Source organism: Macaca mulatta, chromosome 4 (assembly GCF_049350105.2).
Source record: "Macaca mulatta isolate MMU2019108-1 chromosome 4, T2T-MMU8v2.0, whole genome shotgun sequence".
NCBI lineage: Eukaryota > Metazoa > Chordata > Mammalia > Primates > Cercopithecidae > Macaca > Macaca mulatta.
Window position 1 is genome coordinate 80,421,456 of NC_133409.1, and position 20,680 is coordinate 80,442,135.

The following is a 20,680-nucleotide window of genomic DNA, read 5'->3' on the forward strand; positions in this document are numbered from 1 at the left end:
AGTATTAAAGTCTGGAAAATGTCCCTTTTATGCCAAAGAAAATTTTATTTTGTATGTTTCAAGTTACCTGCCACTCAGTTTTGTGCCAAGTATGAAACAGTGAATGAAAAGACAAACAATAAGCAAATAAATACATAATTGTATCTTGAGAAAGAGCTGGGCACTAGGTTGTGTACGTGTAGTCCTGGCTACTCGGGATGCTGAGGCAAGGAGGATCTTGGGAGCCCGGGAGTTGGAGGTTGCAGTGAACTATGATTATGCCTGTGAATAGCCACTGTGTTCAAGCCTGGGCAACGTGGAGAGACCTCATCTCGTTGTTGTTGTTGTTGTTGTTGTTGTTGTTGTTGTTGTTGAGACAGAGTCTCACTCTGCTTAGGCTGGAGTGAAGTGGTGTAGTCTCAGCCCATTGCAACCTCTGCCTTCTGGGTTCAAGCAGTTTCGTGCTTCAGCCTCCCAAGTAAGCTGGGATTACAGGCATGTGCCACCGCACCCAGCTAATTTTGTATTTTTAATAGAGACAGGGTTTCACCATGTGGCCAGGCTGGTCTCGAACTCCTGACCTCAAGTGATCCGCCTTCCCTGGCCTCCCAAAGTGCTGTGATTACAGTCATGAGCCATCATGCCCAACCGAGAGACCTCATCTTTTAACAAACAAAAATAAATAGATAAATATATCTTGAGAGAAGTGCTGTGAAGAAACAAACTGGGTGCCAGTTAAAAGTGGCATCTAATAAAGGCCAATGCCAGTAAAGGACAGGAAGTGAAGCAAGTATTGGAACCATCTGAAGTTGGCTAAGTGGGAAAGGACTATAGCATGCAAGACCATGGGAAGGAATTTTTATTTTATTTCAAGTATAATGGAGAAATCATTGAAAGTTTCTAAGGGCACTAACATGGACCAGTTTAGAAGATTGAGATATTGTGATGGCTGCCATACTGAGAAAATCAAGTGTGACAGTGGGAAGACCAGGCAGGAAGCTAATGTTATAGACCAAGAATTCTCAGACTTGGCACTATTGACCTTTTTAGCTGGCTGCTACTTTGTTATAAGGCTGTCCTGTGAATTGTAGCATGTTTAGCAGCATCTCTGGTCTCTACCCTTTAGGTGCCAGTGGTAGCCCCACCCTCAAGTTGTGACAGCCAAAAATGTCTCCAGACATTTTCAGATGTTCCCTGGGGGTGAAAGTGTCCGTGGTTGGGAGCCACTGCTGTGGAACACAAAGACTTGGGAGGGAGACGATGACGACTTGGAATGGTGTGATGGCAGGAGAGGTGGAGAGAAGTACCCAGATTTGAGGCTGGCTCAGGTGGAAGAGGATTTACCAGATTTTGTGGGGGTGATGCGCTGGGAAGAGAGGTCCTTCATTCTGCCCTCCTTGCCGAGTGTTTCAAGGGCTCCTTAGCATTTTTCAATTCGCATACAACTGGTCCTTGCTCCTTTTCATGCCCTAGATCTCCCAAATATCTCTGCTTTATGTTTTAGGGATAAGAAAGATCCACCCTCCCCTCCCTACACACAAAGTAACACCATTTTTAAACATTAGAGAGATGATAATGCTTGGTCTCTTGCCAGGAATCCTAAAGTGGGTAAAACTGATCGACAACTTTGAAGGAGAATATGACTACGTGACCAATGAGGGGACGGTGTTCACGTTCAAGACGAATCGCCATTCTCCCAACTATCGCGTGATCAACATTGACTTCAGGGATCCTGAAGAGTCTAAGTGGAAAGTGCTTGTTCCTGAGCATGAGAAAGATGTCTTAGGTGAGAACACATGTTACTTGAAAATTGTGCTCTTATTTTTTATGAGAACGTCAACAAGTTAGTGCATCTCTCATTCTCTAGTGACCTGTTACAAGATAAAAAACCTTCAACCTGTAGTCATCAGGAATGAAGTGTCTAAATAGTTCATCCAAGTTTTCATTGTGTCATATCTTTGTAGCTTAGTACTATATCATGTAGAAATGCAGGGTCTTCATAAAAATTGTAGAGGTAGGATTTCAGACTTCGAAGGTACTGCTTTTTAAAAAAATAGGTCAGTTGTCTTTGTATACTTAATGTCTGGTAATAATCACGAACATTTAATTTTTAAAACTATTTAGATTTAGAATCCTTAGCTTTAAGCTTTTGAGTAACCTTTGGCTATTGGCAGTATCCCTGTTGTTGATCTTAGTGTGGATTTAGAGCCCTCTTATTAGAAAAGGGAATAGACTATTGTCAGATCGAATTGAAACCCATCGCAGTTGCTGCTTTGTGCAGTGAACTATGTTAACCTCTTGAGAACGTCACTTCCATATCAGTCGTGTTTCACAGAGAGCCTTTCAGTTCCCTTTTATTCATTCTCTGTGATTTTTCCAAAAATGATATGCTGCTTGATAAATTATTTGTTGCATGAAAGTTGATTTTGACTAGAATAAAACTCATTAATTTGGGGACAGTTTTTTACACAAAAGAAGAGTTCAGTACCATTAGGCCAAGGAAGTTTACTTGGTGGTGGTGAACTTCTGCTGCTGGGTTGAATGAGGATAAAATAGGACCATTTAAAAATGCAGATATATGTGGTATATAATGAGGAAAAAAAGTCCCCCTTGAGATCTACAGAGTGGCCCTGTCTGAGATAAAGCAGTCCTAAAATGTGTTTTTCAGTGAATTAAAGCACAGGTCTTGGAGTCAGGCAGATCCACGTTCAGGTCCTTGATCAATAAGGAACTATTTCTCTCTCGCTCAAGGTGGTGTGCTTTCTGTGCCTGGCAGGTATTTAAACCTAGCATTGCTTGGGGGTGGCAGGGGAGCAGCTGATTCCAGCTGCTTCTCTCGGGATTACAGGTTGCTGTGGGCACTTCCTGCTGGTCCCTTGTTTCTGCATGTCCCTTGACCCTGGAGAAAGCACTCCTGGGTGTTTTCTTGAGTCTGTTCAGCCCCTGGGCACCTGACTGCACCCCTCAACCCTTTTGTACTTAGATCTCCATACCCCTGTAGGCAGTTCTGTTGGACAGGACCCAAGACAACCGCATGCCTGCTCGAAATTCATGTCTGTAACCCTGAGACAGCAACCCATTCCAGGCTCTTCCTCTCAAGTTGTTGGCCATTGTCCTGCCTTTTGGATTTCCAGGCACAGTCCCTATAACTTGCAGGTCTGGATCAGGCACCGGTACCCTGTCTGTGTTAGGCTGGGGTCAGTAGAAGGTGATAATCTTGTCACCCTCCCATAGGGTGGGGGACTTACAGGCAAGAGCAAGAGGAAATCTTATCACCTGTCTCCTCAAAACCCTCTGTTCACATTCTGACCCTTATTTATATTTGGATGAGGGATCCACAAGACACAAAACAGATTTTTGACCATTTATTTCAATATCTTTGTGTAGTGAATCTGTTTCATGGTCACTTTGATAGCCTGATGGCTTCTGTCCAAACCAAGGCAGGAATGTCCCCGTAAGGGTAGTTATAGCCAGCAGTTAGTGAGGGCTTCCTACGTGCCAGGTTCAGCATTCTATTCTTCATGCACAGACCTCATGCATGCGTTGGTGCATCCCAATGAGACTTAGGTGGCATAAGTCTTCGTGTAGGTGCTCAAGGAGTTTTTCAGGCACAGGTCAGGATTAAACAGTGATTCTTGTATAGGACACCATCATGGATGTTGTAACTATTTCCCAAGGCATCTGAATTTCTGCCATTTAAAGTCAAAAGAGGGGTTTTAACTATGCCTTAAGGTGACATTCCATCTTATAGATGTAATGCAATGCAGGTTAATGCTAGGAGATTTTGTTGAGGGGGGTGATGTATTTGTATAACCTTCCTTCTGAAAAGTTATAAGATTTTCAGACTGGAAAGGGGAAACCTTCAGTGTTCACTAGAACTCATCAGTTTAAAGAGAAGCATGGTTGAATTTGAATGTGCCATATATCATTAGCACGGAGCGCCCTATTGAGAAAAAAGACCTAGAAATGAGTCATAAAGTACAGCTGTAAAGTCAGAGCTTTTATTAATGACAGTCTACAAATCACCTTGTCCTTTTGTTACTCACTTTTGTCTGTTTTATAATTCTGATGTACTCATAGTTAACCCAGATTGATTATTCTTTGACGGCTATAATTTACTTCATTTTCCCCCCATACTTTTGTCTCTTTAAAACATTAAGCCACATGAAATATGTTGCCTGACTGAGGTTTTTTTAAAAAGTGCATTGGAGAATGAGCAAATTACTTTTGGTTGTATGAGTTCTTCTTTATGTTCTCACTTGAGAAAAAAAAGCTTGCCGTAGTAATCTCAGCAGCCCAAGATCAAGGCCCCTGGTGACCCTCAGAGTTCGCTCTGGCCAACATCTTGTTTTTCATGTGGATAAATTCTAGCATCCTAAAAACGTGAACTGCTAGTTTCTTGGGTTATCAAAATAAGCAGCGTCAAGAACCCCACCCTACCACATGAAACCCAAGAAAGGCTTGTCTGTTCAGCACATGTGGCCTGTCACCTGTAGCCCTGTCCTCGCTTCCACTTGCTGCGGTGTCTCTCCCTCTGGGGGACCTGGCCCTACCTCAGGCAGACCTCTGTGCTTGCCCTTCGTTTTCTCCTTTCCTCATCACCTCTCACTCCTACTCTTCCAGCTCTGTCACTGAACTCTGTCACTGCAAGTTGCAGCCCTGGGAGTTGAGGAGAACTCTTTACCTTACTCTCCATATCCCTGCAGGCATCAAGCCCTGGCTGTTCTTCTTGGGAAGTACCTTTCATTTATTTTCTTTCCTGCCCAGACTTGATCCCCCGCTTGATGTGGTGTTCTCCCCGGCTTGTTGCAATAGTGCTCTTACTCTTCTCCGCTCCGTAGACTTCCATTGTTCTGCATTCAGCTGTCAGACACATGCATCCTTGATTAATGCCATCTTTGTGTTGCCCTTGTGTTCAAACAGTGGCTCCACAGTCACAGGTAACTAAACTCCCCTCTACCTGGCTCACTGGATGGCCTATCAGGCCACCACCAGCATCTCCATCTGCCTTAACCTGAACAGCTCTTCCTCTTGAAAACAGATCTCTCATTTGTTCTCTTTACCAGTCTTCCTTCTGTCCTTTCTGTTCCTTTCCCCATTCCTGGCTCTGGCCTTCGTGCCAGGAGTCGCCTATCTTCCTGCACCTCATCCCATAGGATGCTGTGCTTTTCCTGCTAGCCCCCATTTCCCCTCCATCTCCACACTCCTGTACTTGAGACTCAATTCAACCCTTGCTTTAGGGCTGTCATTTGTTTTGGATCCTCAACCAACCAGTCACTTACCCTTGTTTATGGTTTATTACTTGCATTTTTATATGATTTTGTCTCACGAGCAGAATCGACCTCATCTTACTACTTGTCTCTCTAGCACTTTGCAGGGAATCTGGTGGATAACAAGGGCTTATTACATTTTTATCTAATAATCCTGTCAGACATGAACCATGATTTGGCTTTTATTGTTTTCCTCCTTATAGCTCCTATAGCATGATAATGGGCACAAAATAGGAAGGCAGGGTTACTATTCCAGACATTATCTAGGTCATCAAAAGCCCTTGGCCGAGGAAATAAAATAGTCATTTATTAAAGGAATGTGTTGAAAACTAGATGAATAATTAAAACCAATTATCAGGCTGGGCACGGTGGCTCACGCCTGTAAACGCCTGTAATCTCAACACTTTGGGAGGTCGAGACGGGCAGATCTCTTGAGGCCAGGAGTTCAAGACCAGTTTGGACTAGATAGTGAAACCCTGTCTACTAAAAATATGAAAATTAGCCAGGCGTGGTGGCACACATCTGTAATCCCAGCCACTTGGGAGGCTGAGGCAGAAAAATCCCTTGAACCTGGGAGGTAGAGTTTGCAGTGAGCTGAGACTGCACTACTGCACTCCAGCCTGGGCAACAGAGCAAGACCCTGTCTCCAAAAAAAAAAAAAAAGTAAAAGTGACGTTGCAAGTCTCATTGCTACATATAGTCCTATGTGTAGCTCTGGAACTGTTGCTCAATTAAATATGTTTTCATTAATTTTTAAAATTGCATTAGGTGTTTTCTCCTTCTTATCCTTTCAGAATGGGTAGCTTGTGTCAGGTCCAACTTCTTGGTCTTATGCTACCTCCATGATGTCAAGAACATTCTACAGCTCCACGACCTGACTACTGGTGCTCTCCTTAAGACCTTCCCGCTTGAGGTCGGCAGCATCGTGGGGTACAGCGGTCAGAAGAAGGACACTGAAATCTTCTATCAGTTTACTTCCTTTTTATCTCCAGGTAAGTGTTTTTTCACTGTTGCTGTTCACTTTAAAAATCAGACTGGTGTTTGGGTTTCTTTGGGGGAAATGGAAGTATAATGCTATGTTATTGAAAATCACATATGCTGTATTATAGCCAAAATTACTTACTGGGAATAAAACGCTAGAACAGATGCCCAGAACAAAGGGAAAGGTAAATGCCTAAAATGGCACTCTCATTAATCTTATATTCCAAGTCTCTGTTCTTCTGGAGCCAGGAACAGCTAACGTTCTAGGTTGATTAAAAATTAGTACCAATGGGCCAGGCATAGTGGCTCACTCCTATAATCCTAGCACTTTGGGAGGCCGAGGCGGGTGGATCGCAAGGTCAAGAGATCGAGACCATCCTGGGCAAACCCAGGGTGGTTTCACGTGGTGAAACCCAGTCTCTTCTAAAAATACAAAAATTAGCCTGGCGTGGTGGCATGTGCCTGTAGTCCCAGCTGCTCAGGAGGCCGAGGCAGGAGAATCGCTTGAACCCGGGAGGCAAAGGTTGCAGTGAGCTAAGATTGCACCACTGCACTCCAGCCTGTCAACAGAGCGAGACTCCATCTCAAAAAAAAAAAAAAAAATTAGTCCCAGTGAATACAACGTTTGATTCAGTCTTTGGTCTATATGCACAAGAACACAGTGCAGATATGAAAATGTAAAATATTTAGCTACATCTGACAAAAAAAAAGTTCTCTGGAATAAGCTGAGAATCAATTCTGCTGTTATTAAACCAAAATAAAATGTAATTCTAAAAGTATAGTCTTACATCATGAAAAAATGTGTGTTATTTGGTTCTAGTAGGTAAGGGAAACACTTGTAAGTTGTGGTTTTACATTTTATGGTGTGAGTTAATTTTCCCCAAAGTAAACATAGCTCTCTTTTTAACTTAAAAAAAAAAAAAAAATGGTCACCTTCAGTTTGCTTTGTTTTGTTTTTTTCCTCCATTCCATCCGTCTGCACTGTTTTTGTAGCATCATGGCCATACACACACTGTGGTTTGTCCCAGGAGTCTGGCTCAGTTGGCAGTTTGCAGTTGACCAGGCAGACCCTGTCCTAAAAGCAATCTGGCTGAAAAAAAGTCTGCACTTTCCTTATGCACATATGTTGAACTCCTCCGAAGTGCTTTTTGTCCCACTCAGTTTTGCAGTCGTTTGGTCATTAGACAAAAAAAGCAGTCTTAGGGGAGAGCAAGGCAGGTGCTCAAGTGGCCCCGACCGCCTCTTGGGATTTGGCCAGTTGACAGTGATGTCTCGGCACTTTTATTTTGAGCCTCTGAGTCACAGAGCAGGCAATCCATAAGGAATCTTATTGTGGTGGCAGGTTTCTGTCAGGGTTATTAAAACCAAAAGAATAATGTTCTGTAAATAGGTCTGATAGTATACCTTGAAAACCTAGCAGGCTTTACTTTCCCAAGCACCTTGCAGTGGATCAAGAGAAACTAGGAAAAGCACCCACAAGAATGTGGAAACCGTGCAAGGGCCAGAAGCCAGGAAGCGACTGTTCAAGAATTCGACTTCAGGGTGTCCTGCACCTCCCCCATTCCCTCTTCCCCCTAGAACCTGGAGTACAGCAGCAGCCAGTGGACAGATGAGGAAAATCATTTCTTCTAGATAGCCATTCTTAACCCACTGCTGCAGTACCCACAGTTTATTTCCTCAAATTTACACTGGGTACAGAAGTTTTACTTTGGAAAATTTTGTATCTTAAACAGTTTAAATGGATAAAGGACAATGAGGAGGGCAGTGAGGGTGACTCACCTGCTCTTAATAAAAGCTGGAGTCCCCAAAGGCCTGTAAACCTCCTTCAGTGACCGCATGTGACCATTTATGTCAGGAACAAGCTCATCATTACCTGGGGAAGAAAGGGCTTATTGTCCAAGTGTAAAATGTTGGGTTCTGTGCCAAGCAATGAAATATTATCCGTGACTGTGGCTGTGAAATTTGAAAAGAGAAGTGTGTTCCTCGTTCTGTACTGCCAGGCATTTTCTGACCAAGCTTTAATTTTCTGACCAAGCTTTGTCTGTCTCGTTTTACTAGTTTTGCCTCCATTTTTCTCTTTTCTCTCCCAAATGCAATTTGATTTCTAAAACCAGAGAAAGGGGCTTCCACACTCAGATCTTGTGAGACCAAATGCAAAAACAGCCATCACATAATTAGATTAGATCTCATGAAAGCGTGGATTGTCAGTGTGTGTATATACACATCAGCTCACAAGTAGTCTTGCACTGGTGTCTGAAGGCTAGCTGTTCACTACTACAGTAAAGAGCAGAGGCACTCAATTATATGGAAAGCCCCAGGGTCACAAATAACTGCAGCTCCAGCTTCCTGCTGCAGACATTTGGTACCTCTGGCAGGTGCACACCAGCTGACTTTGTTTTCCTTGGAGGTACATGGTGAAAACACATCTTGAGCCCAAGCCACTTATGACTTACTTTGGCACCTTGAGTCCCATTTGGAAGAAAACAGGCAGCCGTAGCAGCTTAGAGCACAGTGCACTTATTCCCTGTGGTTCAAACCACTTAGTGGTTGAACCTGTGAACTCTGTACTTGTGGAACCTTGGAGAGTTGCCTAGGGTGAGCTCCAGACCTGCGTGTTGTAATAATCTTGTAGAGCAGTCCTATATGCATGGCTCTGAGAGTCAGGGGTGACAAATCATAGAAAAGCCTTTCAGGGATTATCAGTGAAAGTCTAAACTTTTTGAGACGTGTTTTTTGTTGTTGTTGTTCTTTTAATAATGTTAAAACCCAACCTAAAATCAGTTAAAACAAAATCTCTGTGGGTTACAAAGTGTGCCGCCTTTTTACATACGTGACTTTTCGGATCCCCTGATTCTTGTTTTGATGGCTTCTCCTAGAGCTGTCTCTTTCTCCTGACTACTCCTGCTTCTCCTTACATTTATTTCAGATTACACTGGGAACATACCAGCTGATCTCCCTGCCTCCTCCTCAAGTCCAGATACCTCCTCTGGCCTTAAGGGACTTCCATAGTTCAGTTCTCTTTTTTCAGACTTAAACTTTGAAATTTATTTCCTAGCGATCACCTGACCAACTCTGGTTTATGATTCTAGGATGTTTTCTTCAAACCCCACCTTCCTTGTTCTTATCCTCTGTGAGCCAAATCAGATGGGACACAAAGCATCATTAGATTATAGGGATTCACATTATGCTGTGAATAGGCAAGGGGCTAACCTAGATGGATCTGTAAATAGAAAGTATCGATAAAATATGTTAAGTGCCAATACCTCCAGGTTTAACACAGCCTCCTTCAGGGCACCACTTCTGGTGCACAGGACAGAAGAATAGGGAGGTCAGGCATTTGAAACTCTTTCCGTGAACAGTAACCAGCCCCTGTTACATATTTATTTCATTCTGTGGTTAGATTTGATGTCTCAACCTTTCTAGATAAACAGGCGTTTAGAGTCTATTTCCTACTCATTGTCTTTCACTACAGAACTTGCATTCTAGTACTTGGGAGCCTTGTCTCAGGTCACTGAGCTAGCAACTTGCAGAGCTGGGAATTTTGGCTCCCTAGGCCGTTGTCATTTGCTGTACTACAGGTCATGGTGATGCCACGGTGAGGCAGGTGCTCAAATGGCACATGCTTGGTCTGCACTCTGTCTTTGTTGTTGTTGTTGTTGTTTATTTGTCCTTTTTTTCTAAAATTTACATGCTTTTTGTGTTTGTGGGGGGCACCAGGTACTGATCAAGAAGCTCTTAAAAATTAAAACATACCACAAGAGATAGCCTTTTACCCTCAAGATTACATTGATTTAGGCAAGTACAGTGTTCAGTATATCTGGTAAATTAGAATGCATGCTCACAGAATGCAACTGGAAGAATATATAAAGGTATATTCTAACAAATATCCAAGCGTAACTTAAACTAAGAAAGTCAATACTTGAGTCATGTTATACATCTTACTGTCAGCGTTAATCGTATACCCTGTTATGGTCACCTTAAAACAGTTTGTCTGTAATCATGAGAATTGAGACAACATTCATAAGGATTGGCGGCTGTGCTGCTCACTGATCTGAATGTATTACTCCTTTCCAGTCGGGGGCAGCGTATTGTTTCCCAGCTGTTAGTGAAGTGCATACACAGAGGAGTCGAGAAGAAAGGACTGACATTTTAATAATGATTATTCCATTTAAATGTGCCCTGTGGGAGTACTGTTTGGTTTTTGGTTTTCCAGCAAGTACTGATGGGATCACTAAATCGATTTTTCATAGACTTGACAGCATATGTTTAAAGTATTATGTGGGGAGGTGCTATTTCCACACCAGCCACTCTGTGGATGACTAGTTCTGTTTTATAAACCACAGCAGTGTCATTGTTTTCAAACATTAATGACTTGTCTTATTATTTCTTTGATTTCGTTCTTAAATGTTAGAAAGTAGTAGCATTGGCCGGGCGCGGTGGCTCAAGCCTGTAATCCCAGCACTTTGGGAGGCCGAGACAGGTGGATCACGAGGTCAGGAGATCGAGACCATCCTGGCTAACACGGTGAAACCCCATCTCTACTAAAAAAATACAAAAAACTAGCCGGGCGAGGTGGCGGGGGCCTGTAGTCCCAGCTACTCAGGAGGCTGAGGCAGGAGAATGGTGTGAACCTGGGAGGCGGAGCTTGCAGTGAGCTGAGATCCGGCCACTGCACTCCAGCCTGGGGGACAGAGCCAGACTCCGTCTCAAAAAAAAAAAAAAAAAAAAAAAAAGAAAGTAAGTAGTAGCATTAAATTCGGGAAATGTTTAATTAGTGTTTCGTTAAGCTGGAATTCTTAGTATGTATAGTAGTCATTTTGTGTTGTGCACAATTACTGGGATCATCCAAATTGGAAAGGCAATTTTGTAATTCCTACTGATCATCTTTGGTCCGTGATTGCTGTCCACATGAGTGTCCACAGAGAGGTAGGTGTCAGGTAGCAGGAGCCCCAGAGTGTTTATCAAGAGACCCCTGACTGGCTCTTGACCCTGGGCAAATCACTTGAGGTTTTTGTCAGTGACCTCCCAGGTCAAATGGCGCTAGATGAAGTCTACCACTTTTTTTTTTTACCTGAATTCCTAAGTGACCCAGCTTGGGGAAGACCAGTTAAATTTCCGCAATTAGGTTTCTCACCTTTTCTCATATTCGAATCTTCTAAAATGTATACACTTACTAGTGTTGTAAAAAAGAAGGCTGCATGAGATGGTGATGATGAGGATGAACACTTACATAGCACCCCTCATGCCAGATTCTGTTCTAAGCACTTGTCTGCAGTGAGCCTTCGACTGTGGTGGGGATTAACCAAGTCCCTGACAAATAGTCCTCTCTTGCTATTACTGGCATTTGGTTGTGGTTTGTGATCCTTGCCCCCTTTGCATCTAGTGAGTCCCGTAGACTAAACCAAGCCTTCTTCTACTTTTTAGGTATCATTTATCACTGTGATCTTACCAAAGAGGAACTGGAGCCAAGAGTTTTCCGAGAGGTGACCGTAAAAGGAATTGATGCTTCTGATTACCAGACAGTCCAGGTATGGAGAATAAGATCTCATTAATGTGAGAGTTAGGAAGTCTGACTTTCAGGCTGGGCCATTCACACTGCAGCTTATCAGAAGCGGTGGAGGCAATTCATGGTAATACAGACAAGTATTTTGGAGCCCCCACTGTTGACGGTCATTGAGCCAGGCACTCAGGATTCAGCAGTGAGCTGGCGTAGTCCCTGCCCTCCCCTAGCCTGCAGGTTCTGCTCCTATGGCTGCTACTCTTGGACAGGAAGCTGGAGTTCTTTGTACTGGGGCTCCTATTGCAACATTTCTGTCTGTGTCGGTCTGCTTGCTTGATTATGGGTTGTGTTCTAGCTCAGGTCTTTTGGCGTTGTAAATAACATGGGGATTTGCTGTATGTAAAGTATTGACTTAAGTGCTGTGAGTCAGTGTTTTTAGTCTGAAGTTCATGTGCATTTCTGCATGGCACAGAGTAGACAAACATTTGAATGCATAAATTAATTAATTGTCATGTCACCACAAGCTTCATCTTTGGCCACCATCTTTTCAGGTTAAGAATCTCCTTTTTTGTTTTTTCAGCTCCCCAAGGGTACTGAGTCTTCCAGAAACTGAATCACTGGTTGATTGATGATGATGAAGAATGTCTCTGTTCCTTTGCAATGAGAGGTTACCAGTAGGGCACCAGGTGTTTATCAAGGCCCTCCCACCTGGAGGGCTGGACCACACAGGTCACAGATTAGGAATCAGAACATTATTTGTGAAGAAAGATTAGAACAAAGAGCTCTGCATGTTCCCCACCATGTTTCTGTGAAACTAGGGCATTATTATAGCTTGGTGAATTACCCTTCAGTTGGCTAGAAATGCTCTAGATGATAGGCTACATCTAGATCATGAATAAAGCTTTGTTTACAAAAACAGGTGGTGGGCTGGATTTGGTGTAGAACTATGATTTGTCAGCCCCTGTTCTATATCAGCATTTGGCACACTGGCCTTCTGTTTCATTGGAGAACACATGCCCGTTTGTTTACATACCGCCTGTGGTTGCTTTAGTACTTAGAGTGGTTGCAGCAGAAACTCTATGGTCCAGAAGGCCTAAAATACTTAATATTTGCCCTTGAAGAAAAAGTTTGCAGAATCTTCATCTATGCAAATAGCATTTAAAAGCACAACATTCTTGATAGACAAACAGGGCCAAGAAGATGTACAGGATCAAGAAGCTCTGTCAGACAGGCCTGAAATCCACATGGGGCAAGTCATTTAACCTTTCTGCCAGTTTTTTCAACTGTAGAGTAGAGATTGATAGTATCTGTTTTTTAGGATTCCTGTGGGATTATTAACAGAGAAGGTATATTAAAGAACTGGCAGTAGAATATAATCTATTTTTTTCAATCAACATTAGAACTAAATATAACAGACTTTTAGTTTCCTGTTTGTTTGGCTTCTTGTTAGTTTTGTTTTCACAGTGAGCCATTGCCTGGGGCGAGATCCTGTAGGGGCCTGTAGCCCCTGTCTGGTATTTTCACGGTTCATAAATTCACCCTTATCCTATATCTTCACCCTCATCCTATATCAATCTTTTAACATCAGTTCACTTTTAGTCTGGCATTCTTTGCTGTTTTTTCTTTTCTCTAATTTGTAGAAAATGTGTCCCTATCAGCTATGACATTTGGTCTTTTCAAGGCCTAGTTCTGGTCCTTGCCTGGGTATCCCCAGCAAGGATAGGTGTGCCTCTCCTAACAGGAATGCCAGGGACACCCAGGCAGCACCCAGCAAGTGTTCTCTCCTCTGGTCTCAAGAGCACAGTCTCAGCTGCCCTAGGTAGGATGGGGTAGGGTTGCCCAAGAGAGATCCTGATCTTCTCATGCCTATGAGGGGGCTCAGCTCTGTGTAAAACAAGACACGGTTTTCTCCTTTTTTCCACTTCCCACAAACATTTAATACCCAAGTGTATAACTGCCTTTGGAGTGTGGGGAAGGGAAGGACCCCTATAATAATGACAGCTGCCAGGGAGGATGCTTCTTCCAGGGAAACACCTCTTTTTTTTTTTTTTTTTTTTTTTAAATAGGTTTAAGTTCTAGAGCACATGTGCAGAACATGCAGGTTGGTTACATATGTATACATGTGCCATGTTGGTGTGCTGCACCCATCAACTCATCATTTACATTAGGTATATCTCCTAATGCTATCCCTCCGCGCCCCGCCCCACGAGAGGCCCCGGTGTGTGATGTTCCCCTTCCTGTGTGCAAGTGTTCTCATTGTTCAATTCCCACCTATGAGTGAGAACATGCAGTGTTTGGTTTTTTGTCCTTGCGATAGTTTGCTGAGAATGATGGTTTCCAGCTTCATCCATGTCCCTATAAAGGACATGAACTCATCCTTTTTTAATGGCTGCATAGTGTTCCATGGTGTATATGTGCCACATTTTGTTAATCCAGCCTATCATTGATGGACATTTGGGTTGGTTCCAAGTCTTTGCTATTGTGAATAGTGCTGCAGTAAACATACATGTGCATGTGTCTTTATAGCAGCATGATTTATAATCCTTTGGGTATATACCCTGTAATGGGATGGCTGGATCAAATGGTATTTCTAGTTCTAGATCCCTGAGGAATCGCCACACTGTCTTCCACAATGGTTGAACTAGTTTACAGTCCCACCAAGAGTGTAAGTGTTCCTGTTTCTCCACATCCTCTCCAGCACCTGTTGTTTCCTGATTTTTTAATGATCGCCATTCTAACTGGTGTGAGATGGTATTGTGGTTTTGATTTGCATTTCTCTGATGGCGAGTGATGATGAGCATTTTTTCATGTGTCTGTTGGCTGCATAAATGTCTTCTTTTGAGAAGCATCTGTTCATATCCTTTGCCCACTTTTTGATGGGGTTGTTTTTTTCTTGTAAATTTGAGTTCTTTGTAGATTCTGGATATTAGCCCTTTTGTCAGATGAGGAGATGGCAAAAATTTTCTCCCATTCTGTAGTTTCACTCTGATGGTAGTTCCTTTTGCTGTGCAGAAGCTCTTTAGTTTAATTAGATTCCATTTGTCAATTTTGGCTTTTGTTGCCATTGCTTTTGGTGTTTTAGACATGAAGTCCTTGCCCATGCCTATGTCCTCAATGGTGTTGCCTAGGTTTTCTTCTAGGGTTTTTATGGTTTTAGGTCTAACATTTAAGTCTTTAATCCATCTTGAATTAATTTTTGTGTAAGGTGTAAGGAAGGGATCCAGTTTCAGCTTTCTACATATGGCTAGCCAGTTTTCCCAGCACCATTTATTAAATAGGGAATCTTTTCCCCATTTCTTGTTTTTGTCAGATTTGTCAAAGATCAGATGGCTGTAGATGTTTGGTATTATTTCTGAGGGCTGTGTTCTGTTCCATTGGTCTATATCTCTGTTTTGGTACCAGTACCATGCTGTTTCGGTTACTGTAGCCTTGTAGTATAGTTTGAAGTCAGGTAGCGTGATGCCTCCAGCTTTGTTCTTTTGGCTTAGGATTGTCTTAGTAATGCGAGCTCTTTTTTAGTTCCATGTGAACTTTAAAGTAGTTTTTTCCAATTCTGTGAAGAAAGTCATTGGTAGCTTGATGGGGATGGCATTGAATCTATAAATTACCTTGGGCAGTATGGCCATTTTGACGATACTGATTCTTCCTATCCATGAGCATGGAATGTTCTTCCATTTGTTTGTGTCCTGTTTTATTTCATTGAGCAGTGGTTTGTAGTTCTCCTTGAAGAGGTCCTTCACATCCCTTGTAAGTTGGATTCCTAGGTATTTTATTCTCTTTGAAGCAATTGTGAATGGGAGTTCACTCATGATTTGGCTCTCTGTTTGTCTGTTATTGGTGTATAAGAATGCTTGTGATTTTTGCACATTGATTTTGTATCCTGAGACTTTGGTGAAGTTGCTTATCAGCTTAAGGAGGTTTTGTGCTGAGACGATGGGGTTTTCTAAATATACAATCATGTCATCTGCAAACAGGGACAATTTGACTTCCTCTTTTCCTCATTGAATACCCTTTATTTCTTTCTCCTGCCTGACTGCGCTGGCCAGAACTTCTAACACTATGTTGAATAGGAGTGGAGAGAGAGGGCATCCCTGTCTTGTGCCAGTTTTCAAAGGGAATGCTTCCAGTTTTTGCCCATTCACTATGATATTGGCTGTGGGTTTGTCATAAATAGCTCTTACTATTTTGAGATACATCCCATCAATACCGAATTTATTGAGAGTTTTTAGCATGAAGGGCTGTTGAATTTTGTCAAAGGCCTTTTCTGCATCTATTGAGATAATCGTGTGGTTTTTGTCTTTGGTTCTGTTTATATGCTGGATTACATTTATTGATTTGCCTATGTTGAACCAGCCTTGCATCCCAGGGATGAAGCCCACTTGATCATGGTGAATAACTTTTTGATGTGCTGCTGGATTCGGTTTGCCAGTATTTTATTGATGATTTTTGCATCGATGTTCATCAGGGATATTGGTCTAAAATTCTCTTTTTTTGTTGTGTCTCTGCCAGGCTTTGGTATCAGGATGATGCTGACCTCATAAAATGAGTTAGGGAGGATTCCCTCTTTTTCTATTGTTTCGAATAGTTTCAGAAGGAATGGTACCAGCTCCTCCTTGTACCTCTGGTAGAATTCATCTGTGAGTCTGTCTGGTCCTGGACTTTTTTTGGTTGGTAGGCTATTAATTATTGCCTCAATTTCAGAGCCTGTTATTGGTCTATTCAGGGATTCAAGTTCTTCCTGGTTTAGTCTTGGGAGGATGTATGTGTCCAGGAATTTATCCATTTCGTCTAGATTTTCTGGTTTATTCGCATAAAGGTGTTTATACTATACTATTCTCTGATGTTAGTTTATATTTCTGTGGGATCAGTAGTGATATCCCCTTTATCATTTTTTATTGCATCTATTTAATTCTTCTCTCTCTTCTTCTGTATTAGTATTGCTAGCCGTGTATCAATTTTGTTCTCAAAAAATCAGCTCTGGATTCATTGAATTTTTTGAAGGGTTTTTTGTGTCTCTATCTCCTTCAGTTCTGCTCTGATCTTAGTTATTTCTTGCCTTCTGCTAGCTTTTGAATGTGTGTGCTCTTGCTTCTGTAGTTCTTTCAATTGTGATGTTAGGGTGTCAATTTTAGATCTTTCCTGCTTTCTCTTGTGGGCATTTAGTGCTATAAATTTCCGTCTTCACACTGCTTTAAATGTGTCCCAAAGATTCTGGTACGTTGTGTCTTTGTTCTCATTGGTTTCAAAGAACATCTTTATTTCTTCCTTTTGTTATGTACCCAGGAGTCATTCAGGAGCAGGTTGTTCAGTTTCCATGTAGTTGAGTGGTTTTGAGTGAGTTTCTTAGTCCTGAGTTCTAGTTTGATTGCACTGTGGCCTGAGAGACAGTTTGTTATAATTTCTGTTATTTTACATTTGCTGAGGAGTGCTTTACTTCCAACTATGTGGTCAACTTTGGAATACGTGCAATGTGGTGCTGAGAAGAATGTATATTCTGTTGATTTGGGGTGGGGAGTTCTGTAGATGTCTATTAGGTCCACTTGGTGCAGAGCTGAGTTCAATTCCTGGATATCCTTGTTAACCTTCTGTCTCATCGATCTGTCTAATGTTGACAGTGGGGTGTTAAAGTCTCCCATTATTATTGTGTGGGAGTCTGAGTCTGTTTGTAAGTCTGTAAGGACTTGCTTTATGAATCTGGGTGCTCCTGTATTGGGTGCATATATATTTAGGATAGTTAGCTCTTCTTGTTGAATTGATCCCTTTACCATTATGTAATGGCCTTCTTTGTCTCTTTTGATCTTTGATGGTTTAAAGTCTGTCTTATCAGAGACTAGGATTGCAACCCCTGCCTTTTTCTGCTTTCCATTTTCTTGGTAGATCTTCCTCCATCCCTTTATTTTGAGCCTATGTGTGTCTCTGCATGTGAGAAGGGTCTCCTGAATATAGCACACTGATGGGTCTTGACTCTTTTTCCAGTTTGCCAGTCTTTGTCGTTTAATTGGAGCATTTAGCCCATTTACATTTAAGGTTAATTCTGTTATGTGTGAATTTGATCCTGTCATCATGATGTTAGCTGGTCATTTTGCTCATTAGTTGATGCAGTTTCTTCCTAGCATCAATGGTCTTTACATTTGGCGTGTTTTTGCAGTGGCTGGTACTGGTTGTTCCTTTCCATGTTCAGTGCTTCATTCAGGAGCTCTTGTAGGGCAGGCCTGGTGGTGACAAAATCTCGCAGCATTTGCTTGTCTGTAAAGGATTTTATTTCTCTTTCACTTATGAAACTTAGTTTGGCTGGATATGACATTCTGAGTTGAAAATTCTTTTCTTTTAGAATGTTGAATATTGGCCCCCACTCTCTTCTGGCTCGGAGAGTTTCTGCCGAGAGATCTGCTGTTAGTCTGATGGGCTTCCCTTTGTGTGTAACCCGACCTTTCTCTCTGGCTGCCCCCAAAATTTTTTCCTTCATTTCAACTTTGGTGAATCTGACAGTTATGTGTCTTGGAGTTGCTCTTCTTGAGGAGTGTCTTTGTGGCATTCTCTGTATTTCCTGAATTTGAATGTTGGCCTGCCTTGCTAGGTTGGGGAAGTTCTCCTGGATAATATCCTGCAGAGTGTTTTCTAACTTGGTTCCTTTCCCCCCCATCACCTTCAGGTAGACCAGTCAGACGTAGATTTTGTCTTTTCATATAGTCCCGTGTTTCTTGGAGGTTTTATTCGTTTCTTTGTACCTTTTTTCTCTGAACTTCTCTTCTTGCTTCCTTTCATTCATTTGATACTCAATCACTGATACCCGTTCTCCTAGGTGATCAAATTGGCTACTGAAGCTTGTGCATTTGTTCTAGTTCTCGTGCCATGCTTTTCAGCTCCATCACATCACTTTAGGACTTCTCTACACTGGTTATTCTAGTTAGCCATTCGTCTAATCTTTTTTCAAGTTTTTTAGCTTCTTTGCGGTGGGTTCAAACTTCCTCCTTTAGCTCGGAGAAGTTTGATCGTCTGAAGCCTTCTTCTCTCAACTCATTAAAGTCATTCTCCATCCAGCTTTGTTCCGTTGCTGGTGAGGAGCTGCGTTCCTTTGGAGGGGGAGAGGCCTCTGATTTTTATAATTTTCAGCTTTTCTTCTCTGTTTTTTCCCCATCTTTGTGGTTTTATCTACCTTTGGTCTTTGATGATGGTGACTTACAGGTGGGGTTTTGGTGTGGATGTCCTTCCTGTTTGTGAGTTTTCCTTCTAACAATCAGGACCCTCAGCTGCAGGTCTGTTGGAGTTTGCTGGAGGTCCACTCCAGACCCTGTTTGCCTGAGTATCAGCAGTGGAGGCTGCAGAAGAGTGAATATTGTTGAACAGCAAATGTTGCTGCCTGATCGTTCCTCTGGAAGCTTCGTCTCAGAGGGGGTACCTGGCCGTGTGAGGTGTCAGTCTGCCCCTACTGGGAGGTGCCTCCTAGTTAGGCTACTCGGGGGTCAGGGACCCATTTTAGGAGGCAGTCTGTGTGTTCTCAGATATCAGACTCTGTGCTGGGAGAACCACTACTCTCTTCAAAGCTGTCAGACAGGGACATTTAAGTCTGCAGTGGTTTCTGCTGCCTTTTGTTTGGCTGTGCCCTGTCCCCAGTGGTGGAGTCTACAGAGGCAGGGAGGCCTCCTTGTGCTGCCTCCACCAGGTCGAGCTTTCTGGTGCTTTGTTTACCTGCTGAAGCCTCAGCAATGGCAGGTGCCCCTCCCCAAGCCTCAGTGCCGCCTTGTAATTAGATCTCAGACTGCTGTGCCAGCAATGAGCGAGGCTCTGTGAGCAAGACTCCATGGACGTGGGACCCTCTGAGCCAGGCACAGGATATAATCTTCTGGTGTGCCATTTGCTAAGACCGTTGGAGAAGCACAGTATTAGAGTGGGAGTGACCTGATTTTCCAGGTGCCATCTGTCGCCGCTTCCCTTGGCTAGGAAAGGGAATTCCCTGACCCCTTGTGCTTCCCAGGTGAGGCGATGCCTCGTCCTGCTTCGGCTCACGCTCGGTTGGCTGCACTCACTGTCCTGCCCCCACTGTCTGACAAGCCCCAGTGAGATGAACCCAGTACCTCAGTTGGAAATGTAGAAATCACCCGTCTTCTGCATCGCTCACGCTGGGAGCCATAGACTGTAGCTGTTCCTATTTGGTCATCTTGGAACCACCCCAGAAATACCTCTTACCACTTAGTATGATTGGAGTGTTTCCCCTATTCGATTGTTTTTTTTTTTCTGTTCTAATAATGGTAATATTCTTTATAGATGACAAGCTAGTTACCACCTAAAAAAGTATTGTTTTCTTTTACAAATGAAAAGATAAAACATGACAGCTAAGCAAGTGCCTCTGTGGAATACAAATCTACCAGCCGCATGCATAGCAGCCTGGAATGTCCAGGTTAAACCGAGTAGAACATGCACTTAGGCACCCCCAGGTGCCTGTGGCAATGGAACACTCCCAGAATTTCCCTGTACCTGGATCTCCACTTCCCAAAGAAAACTTCCTGGCATTGAGCCTCTTAAATACTTACAATTTTTGTACTGCTGTAATATGAGGAATAAAAAGACTCATGGTAAATATTTAAACAGTAACTGGACAGTACAGATTTTAATGTGTTGCTCTTCGTTTCCATATTTAGAAAATGCAACTTTGCCCTATGTATAATGCCAATAGATCTTTTATCTACTGATTATGTACCTCATACATGTTGTACTGTTATTAAAATAGAATTCTTTCATTGTGTAAAAGGTGCCTTTGAAACACAATATGACGTCACAACAGCATTGTCACAACAGCATTGACTTGTATGGCTTAAAATCTGTTTTGCAGTGGTTTAGATTCAAGTGTATGTATGCAGCAGAGCTTTGACATGCAATGAGAGCGTGACAGATGTTCTCACATTTTGATCAGGCTCTTGGCAGTGTTGCCAACAATGACCTACCACTGTAA

General features: G+C 42.6%; 1 protein-coding gene across 2 annotated transcripts in view; it reads left to right on the forward strand.

Moving 5' to 3' along the window:
- Window positions 1-20,680, forward strand: part of PREP (prolyl endopeptidase) — a 133,696-nt gene that overhangs the window by 67,796 nt on the left and 45,220 nt on the right. For both annotated transcript variants that reach the window (XM_077998400.1, NM_001257914.1), the window contains 3 exon segments: window positions 1,574-1,765; window positions 6,044-6,241; window positions 11,655-11,758. In XM_077998400.1, coding sequence (XP_077854526.1) covers window positions 1,574-1,765; window positions 6,044-6,241; window positions 11,655-11,758 — 494 coding nt within the window.